Source organism: Convolutriloba macropyga, chromosome 12 (assembly GCF_964194025.1).
Source record: "Convolutriloba macropyga chromosome 12, txConMacr16.3, whole genome shotgun sequence".
Lineage (NCBI taxonomy): Eukaryota > Metazoa > Xenacoelomorpha > Acoela > Convolutidae > Convolutriloba > Convolutriloba macropyga.
The window spans coordinates 37,499,762-37,523,042 of NC_134479.1; the positions used below are offsets into that span (position 1 = coordinate 37,499,762).

General features: G+C 35.8%; 2 protein-coding genes and 2 pseudogenes across 4 annotated transcripts; all 4 read left to right on the forward strand.

The window, feature by feature from the left end:
* Positions 1-2,681: 2,681 nt before the first annotated feature.
* On the forward strand, positions 2,682-6,211 carry LOC142350872 (WD repeat-containing protein 82-like). Of its 2 annotated transcripts, none has more exons than XM_075402858.1 (2): positions 2,682-2,820; positions 5,155-6,211. In XM_075402858.1, exon 2 carries the CDS (start codon positions 5,159-5,161, stop codon positions 6,131-6,133), a length of 975 nt encoding a protein of 324 aa, XP_075258973.1. In that variant the 5' UTR covers positions 2,682-2,820; positions 5,155-5,158; the 3' UTR covers positions 6,134-6,211. The 2 variants fall into 2 exon arrangements, with proteins under 2 accessions (XP_075258973.1, XP_075258974.1); XM_075402859.1 differs by lacking the exon at positions 2,682-2,820 and adding an exon at positions 3,206-3,227.
* A 375-nt stretch (positions 6,212-6,586) lies between these two features.
* LOC142350871 (leucine--tRNA ligase, mitochondrial-like) lies at positions 6,587-14,142 on the forward strand. Of its 2 annotated transcripts, none has more exons than XM_075402856.1 (4): positions 6,587-6,827; positions 11,364-11,554; positions 11,804-12,033; positions 12,380-14,142. In XM_075402856.1, the coding sequence occupies exons 1-4, from the start codon at positions 6,598-6,600 to the stop codon at positions 14,084-14,086; spliced, it is 2,358 nt and encodes a 785-aa protein (XP_075258971.1). In that variant the 5' UTR covers positions 6,587-6,597; the 3' UTR covers positions 14,087-14,142. The 2 variants fall into 2 exon arrangements, with proteins under 2 accessions (XP_075258971.1, XP_075258972.1); XM_075402857.1 differs by having other exon boundaries at positions 6,717-6,833.
* Positions 14,143-16,000: 1,858 nt separating this feature from the next.
* On the forward strand, positions 16,001-17,594 carry LOC142350874 (retinol dehydrogenase 12 pseudogene; annotated as a pseudogene).
* Positions 17,595-20,040: 2,446 nt separating this feature from the next.
* Positions 20,041-21,263, forward strand: LOC142350873 (retinol dehydrogenase 12 pseudogene; annotated as a pseudogene).
* Positions 21,264-23,281: the final 2,018 nt, after the last annotated feature.

The following is a 23,281-nucleotide window of genomic DNA, read 5'->3' on the forward strand; positions in this document are numbered from 1 at the left end:
TATTATTTGGCTTCTATCAATTGTTTTTTTAAGTTAGCTTCAGAAGCTTTATTTAATTGCACTTTAATAGTTTTATGAGTTGTTGAAAGTCCTGATTAAGAAACTTTAATTTTTCGATGTTTCGTTTTTTATTGTTCGCATTCCGAATCAAGCTTGAAGCTATTGTACAAAAAGTTGAAAAACTTCCTCTAAACTAAAAATCTGGGCAAAGCTGATCACGAAAATTTCAGTTTGATAAGGCATGCAAAAATTTTGCCATTTTGCATTTTGGTTTAAGAGCAGAAATGAAAAAGAAAATTATAAATACTGAACTCACATCATGATCACTACTATAAAAAAAGAATTAAAAATATTGAGACTGAGAATCAAAACAGTAGCACAAGTCTTTGATCCCCCTTCAATACATTTTGCATCACCTAGAAGGAGATCAAGTGCCACTAATAAGGAAATATTTATGTAAAAGTTTGGCACTTGCGTCTGAAAGGTGCATATAGTAATCTAAAAGGTGCCGCCGAAGAACATCTCGGAGCAACTTCACCAAAAGAAAAATTTGTGAGACGAGACATAATTGTCTTTGGCGCTAAGAAGTACGCTTCACAACTTGGCTTGGTATACGTTTATCTTTATTTCTTTAACTGATCATTACAAAGAAACAAATGAGGACTTCTAGGTTACAAATCGGGAGATGAAAACCTACCTTCATCACGCTTTTCAAAGCAAGATAAAAAACTTTGTTCTGTCTAGACTAAAACTGAATCAGTTTGAAACGCTTCTGGTTGAGCAGTCAATTTTCTGTTCTTGTTCAACGAGTCTCAAAATTTGCTTTATAAAACACATGAAATGAAAATTTAATATTAGAAGGTGCGAAAAAACAATCAGGAGTGAAGAAGTCAAGCTCAAATTTAAATCAGACAGCTGAAAAACGCCAGGCTTTTGCGAAATCAAAATTGACTATAGATAGTATCGACTGAGGACAAGCAAAAAAGACTTGGGGGTCACATTTTCAAAACATATATGAGGATTTCCACAATTTGGCTTCTCTCAATTGTTTTTTCAAGTTAGCTTCAGAAGATTTATTAGATTTTACTTAACAGTATTATGAATTGGTCAGAATCATGATTAAAATAATATTTTGGTTTTGGTGATTTGTTCTTCTTTCACAGTTAGAATTCTGAATCAAACATGAAGATTTTCCACAAAATTTTGAAATATTTCTTCCAAATTAAAATTCTACGGAAAGCTGATCACGAAGATTTCAGTTTGATTAAGCACGCTAAAAAGTGCTTTTTGGGATTAGTTTTGGTCGAAAAGCAGAAACGAAATTGAATTATATGAATACTGAAGTCACATCATAATCGCAACTGTAAAAAAAGAAATAAAAAAGCATTGATACTTAGAGTAAAAACAGTAGCACAAGTTTTAGATCCCACTTCAGTATATTATGCATCTCCTAGCAGTAGAGCAGTAGTGCTGAGTAATAAGGAAATCTTTATGTAAAAGATTGGCACTTGCGTCAGAAAGGTGCACATAATGATCTGAAAGGTGCCGCGGAAAAAAATCTTGGAGCAAATTCGCCAAAACAAATTGTGAGACGAGACATAATTTCGTTTGGCGCTTAAAAGGTTGCTTCACAACTTTGCTAGGTATGATAGGAAAATTGTGTTTTGTCTGGAGTAATTTTGAGTCAGTTCGGAACGTCTCTGGTAGAACAGATCAACTTTCTAGGTTAACGATTATTAGAAGGTGCGAAAAAACAATCAGGAGTTAAGAAGTCACGCTCAATTTTAAATCAGACAGCTATAAAACGCCAGGCTTTTGCGAACTCAAAATCGACCAAAGATAGTATCGACTGAGGACAAGCAAAGTAGACTTGGGCGTCAGATTTTCAAAACATATATGAGGATTTCCACTATTTGGCTTCTCTCAATTGTTTTTTCAAGTTAGTTTCAGAAGATTTATTTGATTTTCTTTAACATTATTATGAATTGTTCAAAATCCTGATGAAAATAATTTTTTGGTTTTGGTGATTTGTTCTTTTTTACAGTTAGAATTCCGAATCAAACATGAAGATATTCCACAAAATATTGAAATATTTCTTCAAAATTAAAATTCTACGCAAAGCTGATCACGAAAATTTCAGTTTGATTAAGCACGCTAAAAAGTGCTTTTTGGGATTATTTTTGGTCGAAAAGCAGAAACGAAATTGAAATATATGAATACTGAACTCACATCATAATCACAACTGTATAAAAAGAAATAACAAAGCATTGAAACTTAGAGTCAACACAGCAGCACAAGTTTTAGATCCCACTTCAGTATATTATGCATCCCCTAGCAGTAGAGCAGTAGTGCTAAGTAATAAGGAAATCTTTATGTAAAAGATTGGCACTTGCGTCAGAAAGGTGCAAATAATGATCTGAAAGGTGCCGCGGAAAAAAATCTTGGAGCAAATTCGTCAAAAAAAAAATTGTGAGACGAGACATAATTTCGTTTGGCGCTTAAAAGGTTGCTGCACAACTTTGCTAGGTATGATAAGAAAATTGTGTTTTGTCTGGACTAATTTTGAATCAGTTCGGAACGTCTCTGGTAGAACAGATCAACTTTCTTGGTTAACGAGTCTCAAAATTTTGCTCTACACGAAACAATTGAAATGAAAGTTTGAAATTTGAAGGTGCGGAAAAACAAACAGGAGTAAAGAAGTCATGCCCAAATTTAAATCAAACAGCCAAAAAACGCCATGCTTTTGCAAACACAAAATTGACCAAAGATAGTTTCGACTGAGGACAAGCAAAATAGGAGTGGGTGACATTATAGGAGTGGGTGAGTTTATTATTTTGCTTCTATCAATTGTGTTATGTTAATTTAGCTTCAGATAATTTTTTTGATTGCGCTTTACGGTTAATATGAGTTGTTGAAAGTCCTGGTTAATAAACATTATTGGCTTTGGTTCTTCGGTTTTTACAAATATTTTTCCGAATCATACTTGAAATATTGTTTAAAAAGTTGGAAAATTTCTTCAAAACTAAAAAACTACGCAAAGCTGATCATGAAAAATTCAGTTCGATTAAGCACGCAAATATATTGCCATATGAGATCAATTTTGGTCAAAAAGCAGACACGAAAATTATAAGTACTAAACTCACATCATGATCCCTACTGTATAGAAAATTAACTAAGTATTGAGACTAGAATTCAATACAGTGGAACATATTTTGGATCTCCATTAAGTAAGTTATGCATCCCGTAGCAACAGAGCAATTAGTAGTATAAAAAGGGCCGTGTACACCATCCGGCATCGATGGATGTAGGTCGAAAAATAGGGTATGATGAGTAGCACTTAGTAGCCGGATGCTGCACTCCAAGCTGTTCCCCTCCAGACAGTGTAAAGACGGCCCAGTCACAAAAATAAATAACAAGTGGAGAGGAAAGCACCTACATATATATAGCACACATAGGGAACTAGAATGGAAGGATTAAAATAAAATGGATCATCCAGGAATAAGCAAATGAATAAAGATAAGCAGCCAAACACTCAGTGCAGCCTTCCCTCCTCCACGACGGCGCTAATCGAAGTCTCACTGAGAACACGAGGCTTGAGGGCACGACATCCCCTCAAGCAGAGAACACAGCTCCTCAGAAGTGCGAAGCTGATTTTCGTTCGGATGTAGCTTATAGTGTCGGCGTACGGCTCTCCGTATTAGTAGTGGAGTTGCTTGCCCCTGCTCGCCTGTAGAGAGAATCAACCCGGGCGCAACAGATCCAGTGATAGAAAACTAAAGAGAAAAATTTGAAGAACTCGCCGAGAAAGGCTGTGTCCCAGCCAATAGCTTTTGTGATGCAAGGAGCTGCCCGGTCCTCTACCGAAACATATCTCAGAGATGTTTGTAGAATTCTCTGCGATGTAAAAAACACGATTCCAGAGTCGGCGACTTTCTGAAACAGAAGATCTCAGTTGCGATCTAGGTTTTAAACAGCGCCTGTGGGTTGGGAACTGTGAATGACTAAACAACTGAGCAGATCTGTTTGTAGCTTCTTAACTTTTTCTACTCAGTTGACCGTTGCTGTGGTACAGTTAGTAGGCCAGTCTTCATTGTTGTTTACTTTTTTACTTACTTTTTACCACGTCTTTCAAGGCAAAAGAGTATCTTTACTGAGCCACTATGTAGATTACCATCCCGTATTGTATGCTTTTTCAATTCTTATTGAAGAAAATTTTCTTGATTAGCTGCCTGGATCCGATTCATTTCTCGTGTGTCCGAGCCATATGATGACCGGCCCTAATTCTTGACTGGTTGCTAACTCCTATTGACAACTCCATCTGATTCTGAACTCGACTTTTTTGACAATGTTCTTGGGCGTAATATACGTGTGGGGTGGGCTTTGGTTTAATGCCGTTTTTGAACGACAGGGCGTTTAGCCGACAACAAAAAATTGTGAAATTTAGCCGAAAATTCACGTGCAATGAGCAGAACCGTCAAATCTGTGTACAGAAACCGACTTCAATCTCCTAATTTCCATCATCTGCCTTCGAGGCTCCACGACACTTAGGCGGCGCAAATTTGTTCATGCTTCAATGGGAACCCTTGTTGAAGAAGAGATGCTGCATTTTTGACTCTTCCACTTTCATCATTAGTTGTTTGTTTTCAATGGTTTTTACAGTTTTCTCAGCTGATGTGTGCAATCTTTGTGTGCTGGGAGGGCCCAGGACCAGCCAAAATTCACCCAGTGTTGGGGGCATTTCTTTATCTTCGTTTTTAAAAAACTTTTCTAAGCCGAGGAATATAGCGAAGGTCTATCCGTTGTTGCACTCGCGCCTTTGGGGATGCTGCCATTGAGAAGCCGAGTGAAACGCCACCCGACCGCGCACTAGAGATAATTTTCCACCGAACCAATTAGAGTAAAATGGAAAAATTTCATTTTCTTGTCGGCTAATATTCCTGGCTCCCGCTCATCTATTAAGAACACACTAGTGTAGAACTGATCTGCGACTTTTCTCCTTTAGAACTGATCATAGGACTTTGGCGAGAAAATTTATGGTAACTCATGTGAAGTACTTTCATCTTGGAGACGGTAATTCAACCTTAATTTATCGCCATGTAGTCGAAATCACTTACATAGTTGAGTTTTAGTTGTGGATTTGTAATTGTGTTTTAGAAAAATGAAGCTTAGCGACCAAGTTTTGAAGAAATTTAAAGTTGCCAAAATTTTCAAAGAGAACACTGACAAAATCAATTCAATTGATTTCTCTGAAGACGGAACAACCTTGATTTCCAGCAGTGATGACGATTCGATTCAAATATATGACGTTGTAAAAGGAGTTCCTGGAAAAACTTTATTCAGTAAAAAATATGGAGTTGATATAATTCGGTACACTCATCAGGCCAATTGTGTCATCTATAGCTCAAACAAAATTGATGACACTCTTCGTTATCTGTCAGTTCATGATAACAAGTATATTCGATACTTCGGCGGTCATACCAAAAAGGTTGTGACTCTTTGTATGTCTCCGGTAGATGACACATTTCTGTCCGGATCGCTCGACAAAACAATTCGTCTCTGGGACCTCCGATCGACAAACTGCCAAGGATTAATGAATCTGCCTGGTCGACCAGTTGCTGCCTTCGATCCTGAGGGTCTAATATTTGCTGCGGGAATCAACTCAGAAATGATCAAGCTATACGATCTGAGGTCTTTCGATAAAGGTCCATTTTCAACTTTCAGACTTCAGCAAGACAAATCCTGCGACTGGACGGGCATGAAGTTCAGCAATGACGGAAAAATGATTCTTATCTCAACAAGTGGATCGATAATACGTCTTGTTGATGCTTTCCAAGGTAACTTGTTGCAGACATTCACTGGGTTTAACAATGCGAGAAACGCACCTCTAGAGGCCAGTTTTACCCCAGATGCCCAATTTGTTCTGTCCGGATCAAGTGATGGTAAACTTCATGCGTGGTCGTGTGAAACAGGTGCCAAAGTTTGCACCATGGAAGGCAAGCAAACATCGACTATCTATAATGTGCAATTTAACCCAAAATATATGATGCTAGCTAGTACCTGCAACCAAATGAGTTTCTGGATTCCGGAAATTGACGATGATATGAATGCTGAATTGGGAGCTTTCAAAAAGTGATCTTAACTAAAAATTACAAATCTGTTTCCTTTTCCATGTGTAGAATATTTTGCACCCTTACGAGCTGGTAAAGATATAGGTAACAATTACAATCAATGCAATGAATTATGCCTCGCAGTTTCTTCTCCGGTAATTTTTCTTCTTGAAGGAAACAGATCAAATTAGTTGAAACTGTAAGTGTTGATAATCCTATATATCTGTTTTGTTAGAGCATTTGCCAGCATGGTTTTCATTTTTATTGTTTCTCCTGTATAAATTTATCCGTTTTCGTTTTCTAAGCTTCTTATCTTTCAATTTTTCAATTGAGAATTTAATCTATGGATACATTTTTGTTTAATTTTGTATAAAATTGTGCTTTTGTTCAAATGCGACTAGAATTCGGATCCTTTGCACGAATTTTACGGTTTTACGGACTATTTCTATAGCATATTTCGATGTTCATATTTCAGATAGCATGTTTAGTAATGGGACTGTACGTTGCAAATTTACCGTCTCTCAGACTAGTGATGTCTGTGTGGCCGATGCAAAGAGTTTTTCACTTACGAAGCGTCTACAAACAAACAAAACTCTGGCCCGTTGATGTCGAAAACAATGGATATACCGACGAGCTACGCAGAGAAGTCGAGTCTTTTTGGGGTTTGGAGTTGCAGAAATATATAGGGAGATATCACAGCGTAATGAGAAATGGTGATGAGTAAGGGTGTGCGATCTTAACATAGAACAGCAAAATTAGCAACTTTAAGAGGGCGAGCCTTGCACTGAGCGCTTCACAGAAAATTCCAACACTAGCCTTGGACGATGTTAACACGATCAGTTCTGCTGTCAAAAATTGTAAAAAGACAATGTCCAAATTAACGCGCTTTTTAGTCCTAATGACTTCAAGACAAAAATATTACTCAGAAGTGCAAACAGAATTTTTTGCACTGAGCGCTTCACAGAAAATTCCAACACTAGCCTTGGACGATGTTAACACGATCAGTTCTGCTGTCAAAAATTGTAAAAAGACAATGTCCAAATTAACGCGCTTTTTGTCCTAATGACTTCAAGACAAAAATATTACTCAGAAGTGCAAACAGAATTTTTTTTAAAAATTGCTTGCTTGCCCTGGATTTTCGGACAAAATAACCCTGACATTGGATACAATGGTCATTTGATACAATTGAAAACCGAAAACCATGTATTTTTGTGTTATTGAACCTTTTAAATGTTTTTCTTTTAAATAACCAACAAAAAAGATTAAAAGAAGATTATAATTTTTCCATTGATGTACAACAAAACCAAGCACAAATCTGTAATTCTAATGAGATCTTTTCAGAATTTTTTCAGCAATGCTTCAAAACTGCACATAAAATCATGAGCGAAAAGGATACTAATCATTTGAAAGGCAATAAATGTTAAAAATTATTTCTATATTTACATAAGTGCTCGATGTATTAAATATCCTTGTCAGATGTAAAAAAGAACCGTCATTTATACCCAGGGGATTAAAATTAACCAAAAAGCAATGCAGTGCTTCGAAAGGAAAAGTGAATCCGAACCCCTTACAATTAAATTCTAAGCGAAACAAATCTTTGTAAGAAATAGTTGACGGTTCCTGTGGACTATTAAAGTACATCATCCAGAGCCATTGACGTAATGGTGTATTTTCATATATTACAAAAGCAGAAGTCACCTTCAACTTAAAATCGTTGCGAAATAGTGAAGTGAAACATACCTGAGGTGAATCGTAGTTCATCGTTTCAATTACTTTAAGCAATAAATATCAATTTTTTTTATCATTTTCAACAACTTAAGAACAAACACAGCTGCCAGGCCAGAAAAACATTGAATGAAAATGCATTGAAGGACATCAATTATTTCAATAACAAAAAGCAAATTGCATAACATTTTTTCCTTCTGTACATTTATCTTTTCCGCTTGAAGTTCTTTCATTGAGAAAGCTGATCTATGGGCTTCAAGAACAACGAATTTAATAAATGTGTACTGAAAAAGTGATGCCTTAAAAGAACATACCGTGGTAAAAAAGTCTGCAGCTTTTGTTAAAATCTGTTTTATTGTACCGATTGCTGCTGTGTTTTTGTTAATGCTAATTTTTACTTAGTCATGCTGCAAAATTATTTTCTAACTGATAAAAGTACCATTAGGCGCCTTTATTTTACTGCAACAAACAAATAGCGTCTTTAACCTAGTCTGCAAAGGTGTAGGGAAAGTCTTCGGAGAGTTTTTATCAAGAAAATAATGCCAATATGCTTAAGAAATAATTGAAATTTAAGTTTAAAATCTGCATTTCAAAATTGTTTTTTTTTGAAATTCAAAGAATTTGAATTGTATTGGTGTGATGGCTTTTCAAAGATCTGTTCACGCTTTTTTTGACCTTTTCCTGTCAATGAGAAGTCAAATTGGAGTACTGATTTCAATCACGCTGGAGTAGTAATGGGAACGAAAAGCGAGTAGCAGTAAGGCGTGATATTGTTTCAAACTGCTGAAAATTCATTTGAGAAAAAGGCAATGAAACAGATTTTTGGTTTTTGAGAGCAAATGTTTTTACGTGCGGCAATTTGACTTCCGTTTTCTCTCCCTTTTCTATACGAATACTTTCGAAATGTGATACGTGTGTTCTAATGATGTATAATTGCAGTCGTTTAAACCCCCAAAAGACAAATAATGGTTTTCAAGACTTAGACGCTGTTTGTCTGTAAAATAGCGATTTTTCGGAGTTTGTGTAGTCCTTTTTGTTGTTTTATTATTTAGTCTCATTAATGAGGGGTCTCAATGGCTCTATATTGAGGCTTAATCAATTTAATTTACTGATTTAATAGAAATCAAAAGGTTTTAAACAATTTGACACTAATTGTTTTGAATAAAATTTAGCGAATTTTGGATATTTCCTCATTAATTGTACTTTTTTATCGTTATATAAATCAGCCTCGTTAGGGTCAGCTCTACGTAGCTCCTTTATGAACCACTATTTGATCAATGTAAAGATTTTTTATATCTAACGGTTTTCACGACTTTGAAAAACTTGCGTTCAATTTTTCGGTTTTGCCACTTTTTTCATGGCTAGTTCGGTCACTTCATCTCGTTGATGCCAGATCTCATGGACCCTTTTTAAGTCATTCTTGAGTTAATTTTTTTTCAATTCAAAACTGAAGAAGTTAACGGAATTGAATGCTTGTTTTCGAAATTTATTAGTATTTTTTGTGAGAGTTTTTGAGTTCTGGTAGTTGTTTTCTTCGTTCTGTTACTTAGTGTCACTAATGACATATCTTTGGATTCTCTAATGTGTCATGTTTGAGTATATTTAATCGTTTTTGCCACTTTCACACGACTTTCGAAAAAATTTTATGGTTTTTGGATATCGACCGTTTATCTTGTTAAGAGTTATTAAAAATTGTCTCATTTGTTCTCGCATTAGGAACAATTGAATCAATTTAAGGATTTCAGTTTACTACTAATAGATTTGTTTACTCTGGCAACATCTGTTTTTAAAAATTACTGAACTTTTGATTGTCTGAATTTAATGCTACTTATGTTACGTGGTCCCCCAATTTCAATTTGTTTTAATTGAAGTTGATATTGATAGTAGGAAAGAAGTTGATGAGTTCAGGTTTTCTTTGCAAGTTTCAATGACTTTGATGCCACTTACTTCTCGATGAAATCATAAAAACAGGTTACAAATGTTCGCTGGCCTTTTGGTTCGTCTCTAAACTCGCCTTGCGTAGAATTATTTTGAAGTTGGTGTTGGACGTATTAACTTCGATAATTGTTTTTTTTTTTACTTAAAGTAGGGTAAGTTTGTTTTTAGTGTTTTGTATTGTTTTTTTTACTTTGTGGACGTGTGGTTTATGACTTTTTCATTGTCGGAGACTACTCTATTAAATAGGCTGATAGTGTTGTCTTCTGTTTGTTCAATTCTTTAAATTATAATTCAAGACTGGTCCAGTTATGTTTTTTGTAACTTCGACGAACGATAATTTTTTCCCGCCTGAATTAAGTTCACGGCTTGCTCAACTTTTTTGCGTGCGGTGTTTTTGACTTCTCTAGGCTATTTTCAGTCTTCTCTCATTCTGCTCAAAGCTTTTTGAAGCAGAATTTGATTTGCAAAACAATCTACAATCAATATTGTTTATATCGAAAAACGAAATCATAAATAGAAGTGGGATAAAGCGCGCTACTTGAAATTTGTTCTTAGAAGTCATCATTACCATCTGTAATGCTTATTTGTTTTGTTACCAAGCCCTGTATCCTCTAATTAAGAAATAGGACTGTCTATCTAGAAAATAAAATCAAAGTAGTTCGGTTTTTAAAAATCTTTTTGTACAACGGTAGTGTTTTCTTTTTGGTCTTCTTGCGATCCCAATCGCTGTTTAGGGAATAATGGCAGTAATCTTCCGACTATGTTTTTTGATTTTTTGTTTCAATTTTTTTTCTATGAAATTATTGTTTTAATTGTTTCACTTTCTCGTTAAAAGATCTGCTACCGGACTTTAAAAGTTCTTGCTTCGCTTCTACTTTAATAAGAGTAAAATGAAGTTTATTTTTTGGTACGCCTCTATTATTATTTGAAAAACTATAATTTCAAACTATGAGATTCAAACTGAATTATCTCTTTTTGTCTCAAAATTTTACCCTGAGCTCTGCGCAGTGAGCAGTGCCGTATAGTTTTTGTTTTCAGCCGTTTTGTGGAGCGATAAGAAAGAAGATTCATATTCGTACGTGATCACATACATGAGGACAAAAAAAGAAGTTTCGCGCTTTTGCGTAACTCCATACTCTGCCTCCGTGGCACACGCTCCATGCGCTTGCGCCCTGCAGTAGAATCGTCAATAGGAACCATTGTAGAGGAAGGGAGGGTGCGGTTCTAAATGTTCCAAATATTTTCTGATTCAAAATCACTACACATTATATTTTGATTGCTATTTATCATATCTATTTTGATTATAATTCTGATGCTTGTGACTTTCTCTATCTTTCGCTTCTGATGCTTTAATTTTTGACTACTGTCAGGATTTATAAATATACATAGGAGTTGACTTGCTGCCCTCGAGTTGACCGACTACCATTTTTAGGGGAGGGAATTTCTTTTAATTGACCTCTTCGCCCAGTACCTGGACTCCTCTTTATTTGGTTTCCGTTTGTTTAAATTTGGGGATAGGAGAATAGTGGACGAAATTTCATTCTAATTTTTTCATATTTAGTCAATCGCACTCCCTGATCACTGTTAAAATAGGCGCCGTTCTAAGTGCTACTGCCTCTCTATGTTTCCATACCCCTCAGGAAACTTGCACATGGGTCACGTGAGAGTATACACCTTGAGCAATCTTTTTGCCCAGTTCTACAGGATGAAAGGCTATGACGTCATTCACCCCATTGGATGGGACGCGTTTGGGTTGCCGGCCGAGAATGCAGCAATCGAGCGGGGTTAGATTTTATTGAATTTTCCTTAATGGTCACTATTTTTATAGGGTCGAATATTTAATTTTAACTATTGGTCAAATAGTTTTCCCCCTTTTTGATCATTGGAATACCATCATTGTAACTAAACTGCTGGTTATTGGACTTTGAATTCTAGCAGTATAGTTATTTTTGGTTCTTATTTGTAATCAAATGGTGATTCTACGTTGAGATTCCTGTTTTCACTGATGATAATAAAGCAAATTTGGGATTTAGGAGTTGATACAGCTACGTGGACAAGAACCAACATCGAATCCATGCACTCCCAATTGGACCGACTTGACCTCTGTTTGGACTGGTCCAGAGAGGTGGTTACCTCAGATCCAAGGTACTATAAGTGGACGCAGTGGTTGTTTCTGCAGATGTTTAAAGCTGGATTGGCTTATCGGGCAAATTCTACTGTCAACTGGGATCCGGTCGATAAAACTGTGCTGGCCAATGAGCAGGTACATTTTTGTTGCGATAAATTTGGTCGAGTAGATTATGAGTATGATTCTGTATTTAAGTTTATAACTAATTCCTTACAAGATTGTGTAAAGGTATGTAACTAATTCCTTACAAGATTGTGTAAAGGTATGATCTTAGCAAAAATTTTCTTCACTTCAATAGGAACCTCAATAGGAACACATTAAAGTTAAGTTAGTTTCTGAGCCTATATACAATATTTATGTTTTAGTGCATAGCTCGTTCCACGGGTGCTTTAGGTTCGCGCCCTATATTGTGATTTTGCGCACTAATGTATGGTTTCAATTTCTCGTTTTTAGTGGTGTAAGGAAAAAATAACCTTTTTAGGTTGATGATCAAGGAAAGTCATGGAGATCAGGCGCTGTTGTCCAGAAGCGAAGACTAAAACAATGGTTCTTAGCTGTTTCTCGCTACTCAAAATCACTGCTGGAAGGTACCGAAAATCTCCCATTATGGCCCAAACACGTGAAGGAATTACAACGTCAATGGATTGGAAAAGATGTAGGAGTATCGTTTGTTTGCGATGTTGTTAATAGTACAAACGAAATTATTGACACGATAACTATCTTTTCACACCAACCGGAAACGGTTGAAAACTGTACATCAGTTCTGGCAAGTCGTGATAACTTTTTACTTGGACAACATTGTAAAGTACGAAACCCTCTAAATGGAACGTTAATGAATGTTACTTTGTGGGATCATAAAAATCAAAGCGAAAGCGATCGAGTAATTTTTGAAACAGAGAAAAACTTTGCCAAACAAAAGGGTGAGATAAACAGTCAGGTGAATACCTCAACTTTGGAGAAGTTTGCGAGCTCTCGAAAATCGCTTAACTGTTTTGTGTCAACTAGTAAGGTGAGAGATTGGCTTATTTCAAGGCAAAGGTTCTGGGGCGCGCCGATACCAATTGTACATTGCGAGTGTTGCGGCACAGTTCCTGTTCCGGAAAGTGACCTGCCAGTTTTATTGCCCGAAAGAGAGCCGGGTAAAAATGTATTGTCGGATTACAACAGCTGGGTGGAAACTTCCTGTCCAAAATGCGGAGGAAAGGCTAAAAGGGAAAGTGATACAATGGATACCTTTGTGGACTCTTCATGGTATTTTTTACGCTATCTGGATCCAAATAATGATTTGAAAATTTATGATCAGAAAAATGAACAGAAATTTATGCCTGTTGATCTGTACATTGGAGGCATTGAGCACGCAAGAATGCATCTGCTCTATGCGAGATTTATCATGCACGTTTTGTATGACCTTAAGCAAGTTTCGCACAAGGAGCCGTTTTCAAACTTACTGTGCCAAGGTTTGATGCTGAGCCAGTCATATAAAATAGAATCCAGTGGGCAATATGTAAGTCCCGAATGGGTTTCTGAAAACAAAACTAATGAACTTGTTTTCACTAAAACGGGCGAAAGAATTGCGACACAGTATGAAAAAATGAGCAAATCAAAATACAATGGTATAAACCCGGACGATTTAGTTGAAAAATATGGTTCTGATACTGTTAAATGTTACGTCTTGGACAATGTTAACCCGATGAAAGAAATCTTCTATAACCCTAGAAATATGATGGGTGTTATACGCTGGAGAAATCGGTTATGGATTTTGGTAACTAACTTTATCAACTATCAATCGAAACAAGTTCGAGCTAAATCTCGGTACGTACAGTCAAAGAAAGAAGTTCCAATAGAAAGAGTATGGGATCAAAGAAATAAAGCAGTTGTTTCTTTTCAAAATATGAATTGTTTTGAAGTCGACGAGTTAAGACCTGACAAGACAATGCGACAAACTCAAGCCTTAACAAACATGTTGAAAACATTTGACGTGTCATTTTACGAAAATTCGATTTTTCAAAGAAGCTTGTTAGATTTGGTAATTATGGTATCGCCGTTTATGCCTCTTGTTTGCTCAGAAATTTGGTCAGGTTTGGCTGATAATGTTAATTCTGGCTTGAAAAGAGAAACTTGTTATGATTTCAGTAAAGATGTGTTACAACAGAGTTGGCCTGTTGAAGTGAAATTGTCAGATTTGTAAATCAATGAGATGTAATTTTGTGATTTGAAGTAGCCTAAATAAAATTTCTATCAATATCTACTCCTTTGTTTGAAATATTCAGCTGCATCTCCGTTGTTGCCCATGGATCCGTCCGCCGCATTAATGGTAGGAGGAACTATATGCTCATGGAAGTTTTTGCTCACTCAATTTTGCCCGATTAATTTATTACTCGCAGTGTGCGAGTTACATCTTGAGAAAGCGCAGAATTTTTTAGTTGTGGAACAATTTATTTTCAACAATTTTTACAGTTTTTGAGGAGCTATCAGGTTTTTATTTTCAGATATTTTTTACGCCCTTTGGAGCAAATTATATTAGTGTATTGTTATGTGGGAGAAGGAATATTGGACGAAAACTAGATTAGGTGTACGGAATTCTTATAGTCATTAGGCCACAATCGTGAACTGAAGTTTTGTGGAAATTAGGCAAATACCAATTAAAACACTTAAAAAGAGCTACGTCAAGATCCACTCGATGTTATAAAGTTTCCCTAGCAGTATTCTTTACATGAAAATGAGTTGCTAAAAGTGCATGTAAAATGTATCATTTTTTGCGATGTTTCGCATCTATTTTACTCATGTCATCACAGCTGATGATTTGGATTTGTTACGGGAAAATAGGGAATGTTTAAAATTGCTCATCAATACCTTTAATATAACTTATAAAATGCACCGAAAATGAGGCTAGTTGGAGTTAAACCAGGGCGTGAAATTGCTCAAAATTTGAAAACTCTGGTCAAGCTTCGTTTGTTTTTGTGCGCAACTTCTCTATGAAGACATTATAAGTGTTCGATTATTGTTGTTCAGAATCTAAGGGCATGTCATTTATTCAACACAAATCTTCCAGATCTGACAGGCCAATAGGCTTCAAAGAAACGTAGTCAAGTGGTGCCTTGAAGCAGTTGGAAGATACTTATGGTACCCAGCCGATTTTGTTGAACCTCCTTTTTGGGTGTTTTAATTGGTATTCGCCTAATTTCACAAAACTTCAGTCCCTGGTTTTCGCCTAATGGCTACAGAAATTGCATTCGCCCAATTGAGTTTTCACTTAATAATTCTATGCCCCGCTAAGTTAATTCGACTAATTGTTTTAACAGTTCTGAAGTAATCCAGTAATTTGAAATCCTCCTGTGTTCATGGTTTTTCTAGAGACTTTCTGATTTTCTCCTGTGAGATATATAGAATCCTAATCAAAAAGGTGAGCTAATCGTTGTCTTCTAAAATGTTTTTTTTTTCAAAATCATATTGCCGCAAATAGTTGGCTACTATTTACTTAGAAAGGGATCCAGGAGCTTTTAGGCGATTGTAGTATGGCTAAAAGACTATTATAATACCAAAAATATGTTTTTTAATGTCGTAGTTGTCTGCTTGCGCGAGCCCAGCAAAAAAACTACCTGCAGCTTTCAACTTTGCTATATTATAACCTCTGACTGTAGAATATTTGTTTTGAAGCCGCTAACATCAAAAACTAAGTAGCAACTTTCACTATTTTTCCAGTTATGAAAATTTTGTGTATTGGTCATTTTTATCTGTAAAGGTCATTTTTAGTTTGTGAAATATGCATTTTTTGTTTTAATGTTTTTCCATTCGCCTGTTGAAAAGTCGTGAATGATGGAAACAATTTCGAATCAACCAAGCGATTTTATCCTGAAGTCAGGTAAATATTAGTCATTTCCAAATCTTGATATCATTAAATGTAAAAATGAAGAGAATTATTGCGTTTGTTGCTATATTTGATCTCGTGATAATACTGGTTTTATAGCTGATAAACTAGTTGATACTTTTGTTCTGTTTGATCTAAGTTGAATGTAAACATTTCTAGAGCACACAGTTTGGACTCAAAAGTGGTAGGTAAGGTTAGCGCAAACTATTCATTCCAGCTTGCTATAATTGACAGTATATTTCAGATAACTATTAGTGTAATTATTTTAACTAACGTTCTGTAATGATTGCTGACGAAGTTGTGGAAGCCAAAAATGCATATCTCGACCGAGAAAAGTATAATCTAAAAGACCGTATCGTCCTGATCACTGGATCAAGTGCTGGCTGTGGTAAAGAAACGGCTCGCGACTTGGCCCTTCGAGGAGCAACAATTATAATGGCCAATCGCGACCTTGAAAAGACTAACCGAGTCATTGCTACTCTGCGTGAACAAGAAGGAGCTGATAATCTTCCTGAAGAGCGATTCGTTGTAAAGAAGTTAGATCTTTGTGACCTTGATAATGTGAAACAATTTGCTGAGGAAGTAAAGAACGAGTATCCTGTCATTGATATTTTGATCAACAACGCGGGTAAAATGGGTGGTCCGAGGCAAGTCACCCAAGATGGCTTTGAATCTCAATTTCAGACAAATCATTTAGGTCATTTCTTGCTGACTCATTTACTTATCGACAATATTGTCAACTCCACCAACAAACCAAAGGTCATCAATTTGTCTTCGAGCGCTCATACTAATGGCAAGGCGACGTTTATCGATGACTTACACTCTCAGAACTCTTACACTCAGCAAGGTTTCGGTACATACTGCAACACAAAGCTAATGAACATATTATTTACCAAAAGTCTGGCCGCAAAATATGCCGGAAGGCTAAATGCCTACGCCGTACATCCAGGTTTTGTCAACTCGGAGCTTGGTCGGTCAAGTAAGCTCGCGGGTTGGATCTACTTTTTTACAGGGTTTATGGGAAAGAGTGAGCGCCAAGGTGCCTTGACAACTATCTATTGTGCTGTTAGCAAGAAAGCTGAAGAAGAAACAGGGTCTTATTACGCAGATTCGAAGGTCAAGGAGCCGTCAGCAACGGCACATGATCCCGAACTTGGTCAGAAGTTATGGGAGAGAAGCTGTGAGTTGTTGAATATTGAATGGGATGTTTAATTTGTTTGTGAATATTGAGATGTGTTTAAAGCTGCTTCCTAGAAAAACAACCAAGATTCAAAGTTTCTTCAGCTATGCATTGGTCAATGTAGGCATAACTGTCGTGACTGCGTTAACTTGATTCTAAAAAATAACGAAATTATTAAGCATTTAGATGCTTTCTGAAACCAGGTTTATTTTCAATCGTAAGCTTGTTCGTTGATGTTTCATTTTTAATGGATTGCATTAAGATTACGGTTGGAACTCCGTATTTTTTTAAAGTTAATTTTGGGGCGCTCGACAACATTGTGTTGCATATATGGCTAATAAATCTGGATGACTAATTGCTGATATGTTGCAGAAGTAAACAGGAAAAGTGGGAATTTAAGTTGTTTTTGAAAAAAAGAGAGAAGCAGTTTTGTGTACTGTATACTGACGTCTGCTGTAATGTGCTGCTAATTAATGTACATATTTGCAACGCTTTAATGTTGTAAGAAAGTCTACTTGTCTATTTTCCAATTCAAAAGAGGCATTTTGATAACATTTCAGATTATTCTTGTGAGTAGAATATTTCCACTTAATTCTAATTATTGACAATTGTGAGATATGTCCTTGTAATTTAATTTATTTTAAGAAATGTTTTTTTATTTAATCCGCTGCTTTTAATCTCATGCAGAATAGAAACTAATTCTCACGTGGTCCTGATAAGGCGGGTCTGAGTTCAGTTGATAGTATTCTAATTTTAGAAACGTACAATTTTGTTGATTTAATGCATTTTATGGATTGACATTTGTATAATGGTTTGACCTTAATCAGGTAAATATGCTTTTTCAGGAGAATCAAGAATTTTTTGTTCCGGCGTGGGTTTTTGCTTCGTTCGGTTATTTTTACCTTCAAATATCCATCGAAGACGAGTACACATTTACAATTCCTTGCTGAATATGATCTTACAGCCCGAACCGAATTTTGTTAATCAGAAGACAAAAGGGTTGACATATTTTGTCTCTTATAATACTTTTGGGTAAAGTTAACTTTCGGAAACCGCGCTTACTAAGAGAAAAGATTTCACTCCACGCGCAAAAATCTGGTTATTCATGCTCTGAGGTTTCAGTTTGCTCTAAATTTTCAATTTGCTTGTGTATGAGTCACCATTCAGAACCTTATTTTGTAAGCAGCGCAATTACGTCCAAAAACATTTTGATTAATAAATTTAGGGTCTATCGGAAAATGAAACTCCTATAAAAGTGGAGTTGGGTAAAACTTTTTGATAAAAATCTGGGGCTGGGATAGTGTTTTAATTGCTATTCACCTTATTTCGCCATTAAACCTCACTTCAGGATTTTAGCCTAATGGCAACGGAAATTTCGTTTGCCTAATCGAGTTTTCGCCTAATATCCCATTCAAGTTATCCCTAATATCCCTAGAGGTACTTCAAAATCTACTCGATATTATAAAGTTGTTAAGTGTCCCTAACAGTTGTCTGTACATACAAGATTTGTTAAAATTACATGCAAAATGTATCATTGTTGTCAATTTTTTCCATCTCATTTCTGCTCTTTTCTGTCATCATGGCCAGAAATATTGGTGTTCAAGAAAAATAACAGGGAAAGAATGTTTAAAATACTTATGAATAGCTTTAATGTAAATAATTCAGAATTACTGGTTGCGGAAAGTTGGGGGAGTTTGTGTGAAGCTTTATTTTAAAATTGATCAAAGTTCGATCCTCTGTTCATTTTTTGGTGATTTTTTCCCGCTATTTTTCTCGTAGGCCAATTATTCGGATGTTATAGTCACTTAATTACATTTATTACCCAGCCGATATTGCAGTACCTCCTTTAAGTGATTTAATTGGTTCTGAATTTTTACCTTATGGCTACCAAAATTCTTTTCGCCTAATCAAGTTTTCGCCTAATATCCTACGCCCCAATCAGATATAACAGAAAACATAATTGTTCATTAAATGTGCAGTTAGTGATATTTCTGCAATCTTCTGATCTCAGAAATTGATTTTCGAAGCAGTATTACAGATGAATACCCCAAATAAATTACGTAGCTATTCACTATCCAATAATTGAAATTTATTGGAATACTTACTGTCCGCGAAAATTTTTTCTGTTGCGTATGCACTAATAGTTTTCGCTATATGTTTTGTTTAAGCTTTTTTGTTTGCACATTTTCACTATTGTTATGATCCCACACTAGTTTAACGAAATTAACAGTTTGAGCATACTTTTTGAGGCATAAATAACCAGTACCAAAAATTGTTTTTAAATTTTTCCGGCAATTCTTTTTTCTACACTTCTGTTATAATATATGGGACGTATTATATCAAGCAATATTTGTATTGAGTCTCGCGAGTTTTTAAAATAAATTATGGAAATTTTTTTAATGCTGTCTGGTCAAACAGCTAATTTGTCAGTTTAGAACGTTAAATTCTTTTTTTTCAATTTTTCAAATTGTAGCATTTGTTAATATCTGATTACTTCTAATCTGTCTCGAGAGACTGTCATTTGTAGTTGTTGTGATATCTCAGTGGAGCTTACTATTGGCCTTCTTTTGTTTTTTTTTATTTCGTCGTCATTTGTTTTCTAACGAACCATGACGTTACGCTCTCTTCAGTGGTCGGCTCTTCTATTTGTTCGTGCGAAAAGTGCGTGGTGAGTTTTCACACTTGTTTACTCAATTTTTGATCATTCGCTCATTTTTTTGTTGTCACGTAACTTGTTTCACTCTCAATATGAATATTCCTCTCTCCCTCTCTTTCTATCTCTTTCTTTATTTTTTCTATATTTATTTCTCTCTAGTCCGAACTCAATTGTGTTCTGTATTTGGAGAAGTTCAAGTCAACAAAGACTTTCTCATACTAGTTGAAGGAAAATTTTTTTAGGTCTATCTTGAGACTTATTTTGAGACTTAAGTCTAGGAAATTACAGGTCTATAGTTTTCAATCGTTTTCAATAATTTTCAAAACAGTTTTCAATAGTTTTTACGCAACCTACTGTTTCCATTGATTTAATGCTTAACACAGCATTAAAAATTAATTTTTAAATTTTGGTTTGTCGCTAGATCCCAGAATTTGCAGATCTATGAGAACAATATCTGCGTTAAACATAATGTTTTAGTTAGATTAGTTTATTTATTGATACAATGGCTGGGAATTCTGAAGCGATCGACGATTATCAGAATCGAGAAACGTTCAGACTCGATGGGAGAGTTATTATAATTACTGGATCAAGTGCCGGCTGTGGTAAAGAAACGGCTCGCGACTTGGCCCTTCGAGGAGCTACAATAATAATGGCCAATCGCGACCTTGAAAAGACTAACCGAGTCATTGCTACTCTGCGTGAAGAAGAAGGAGCTGATAATCTTCCTGCAGTGCGATTCGTTGTAAAAAAGTTAGATCTTTGTTACCTTGATAATGTGAAACAATTTGCCGAGGAAGTCAAGAAAGATTATCCTGTCGTTGATATTTTGATCAACAACGCGGGTAAAATGGGTGGTCCGAGGCAAGTCACAAAAGATGGATTTGAGTCTCAGCTGCAAACGAATCATTTAAGCCATTTCTTGCTGACTTATTTGCTTAGGGATAATCTTCTGAACTCGCGAAACAAACCAAAAGTTGTCAACTTGTCATCGAGAGCTCATGAAAATTCCAAAGCTACCTTCATTGATGATTTGCAGTCGGAACGATCGTACGCTATGGATGGTATCATTCCGTACTCTAACACCAAACTGATGAATATTTTGTTTACTAAAGTGTTAGCTGCTAAGTATGCTGGCCGGCTGAACACGTATGCGGTGCATCCTGGTTATGTGAATTCTGAGCTTATGCGCTCGAGCAAACTTGCTCAATGGATTAACTTCTTCTTTAGGTTTATGGGAAAGTCAGAACGCGATGGTGCCTTAACAACAATCTACTGTGTTGTTAGCAAGAAGGCAGAGGAAGAAACTGGGTTGTATTACGCAGATTCGAAAGTTAAGGAGCCAAATAAGGTTGCTCAGGATCCGCAGCTTGCTGAGAATTTGTGGCAGAAAAGTTGTGAGTTGTTGAATATTCAGTGGGATTGTCATGACAATACTTAAAAATTGTCTGCATTCTCTATTAAACAGCAGCAATATTGTCTAATTTTGATTCGCTGTTTTTGGGTGTGACGTTGTATGCGCTGCTGCAAGGTTTAAAATATTTTTCTATAAATTGATTAGGAATCATGATACATATGAATGTACTTATTTTTTTGAAATTGCTTTGAATTGTTTTCATATCAGATATGTAGTTTTACATAAATTAAGATAATCCTTTGAGTGAGAGTCGTTTTGAATTAATTAGAAAGAGTTTTGTAATGTGCCATAAGTTGTTGATGGTAATCATCAGCTTTCAAGCCAGCTCTCCTGTAATCAGTTTCAGAAGTTTAGCAACGAAAATCGTCTAATTTCTCAGTATTTAGAACAATATGTACTGAGAAAACGCCCCAATACCGATTTTGATATAGATCACAAGGTCGCTGATTTTGATATGGGATTGTTAGTAAAGGGAATTCGTCATAGATAAAAAGAATTAGTTTATGCTTTGTATCGAATTACAAAATTCTGACAGTAAGTCAGAATTACATACAATTGATAATCGGAAATGGCTGGGATTGGGGAACTATGGCACTCATTCAGGCTGAGTTATTTACTGATCGCCTTCAAAAGTTTATAATCCAAATGAATGCGTCAAATATTAAATTTCACGCAGAAATGCTGTAATGAGATAACAGCATACTAAAAGCTGAACAACAAAATCCCAAATAAAATTAAAGATCAAACGATGAGTGGCGGTGCCAAAGCATCATTTGAATTGACATTAACCTGATATGACTACAAGCGCCGAAAACTTAAGCATCATGTTAAAAACCCGAAACTGCTAGCAGAGCCGTTTACGGCTGCTGACGGCAACCTGCATCTAAATAGCCTCAAGGGAACGGCAAGGAACCAGTCGAGGCTGAAGGATACTTAACTGTCTAACCGAGCTACAGGCTACAGACTCAACACATGCCGCCATAAAAAAACGAATATAGTAAATTGAATAAAAGTGGTTCTACACAGATGTAGGTATACGAACAACTTTCTTTAAATTAAGAGTAATATTTTGAACCTGTTCAAAATTAATAGGAGTAATGTCCGTTTATAAAAGTCAATTCAAAGTTTGAAAAGAATTTGCCAAATGTGTTTGCTCAATTACGTCTGCGTTTTGAAGTACGTTTAAATATTCAGCTCTACGCTAAAACCTTTTAAAATAGCATACATTGAATGCTATAATTTTTTCAGGTCTGAATCTTTTTTGCTCAGTATGTTATGTAGTTGCTGCACGATATATGATGGAATAACGATCAGTTCTGCGTTTTGTAGCTCGTTCTTCAATAAGCTTTGTTTTCTGCTGACGCTTTGTCGTGTCCTTGAAAATGAAGACCTTCCTTTTCCTCTCACATAACTGAACTTTGAACAAAACTGCGATTATACTTAATGATAGTTCGGATGATACTAAAATAATACAAAAGAAGCTGACATCTTGGGCATAGTAACGTCAATTCGATTTTATAACGCACTGCTTATGACGTAGCTCAAACCCAAGTTCAAACTTTGACCTTTTACTGTTATTTAACTAACTCTTATTATGCCATCATTTTGTTCACATTATTACATAATTGAACTTTACTACTGAATTCCAATCAACTTTGGAAAAATCTGTTTAATATTTGCCTATATTTGAATGTAAATAACAAGATATTAAAATTGTAACAGACAAAATAGTTGCTCGCTGATAAACAGTTGTATTACTGAAATAAAGTTTTTACCAGAGTAGATCTTCAGTTGTCGAAAGTGATTGTCGACTCACCCATTCGAAGATCCAAACCGCTAAAGCTATCCAATAGTGAATAACAAAAAAACAGCAAAATCGTTAAATTGTAATAGGTGCTCAGCACAATTTCGTTCGCTAAAATGTTGAAGCTGTAATGCTGTGAACAACCATCGTTAATTCAGCAACGTATTCGTTCTTGCTAGAAAAGTTGTTATTTGAAAGAGTTTACCCGAGTAAACAAATCAATTTGATCAATTAGAATTGCTTTCAACCAAAATGAACAACCACTAGCGAATACATAATATTTGAGCACATGATATGGTGACAGAACGGACGACAATCGACAGGATAGTGAGCCAATGCCTTCGAGAAGATCCTCACCACTGTCAACTTCGGAATTGAAGGGCTAAAACAGAACCACGAGCAGTATCCATCCAAATCAGTACAGTTTCAAATCAGTACAGTGAGAACTGCAGCTTGGTGGA

Bases quoted from the DNA above. Each gene is read 5' to 3' on its own strand.
- LOC142350871 (XM_075402856.1), top strand. From the start codon at position 6,598: ATGGGACTGTACGTTGCAAATTTACCGTCTCTCAGACTAGTGATGTCT. The intron at 6,828-11,363 runs GTAAGGGTGTGC...CTGTTAAAATAG, and splicing joins GTAATGAGAAATGGTGATGA to GCGCCGTTCTAAGTGCTACT. The intron at 12,034-12,379 runs GTACATTTTTGT...TAACCTTTTTAG, and splicing joins CTGTGCTGGCCAATGAGCAG to GTTGATGATCAAGGAAAGTC.
- LOC142350872 (XM_075402858.1), top strand. From the start codon at position 5,159: ATGAAGCTTAGCGACCAAGTTTTGAAGAAATTTAAAGTTGCCAAAATT.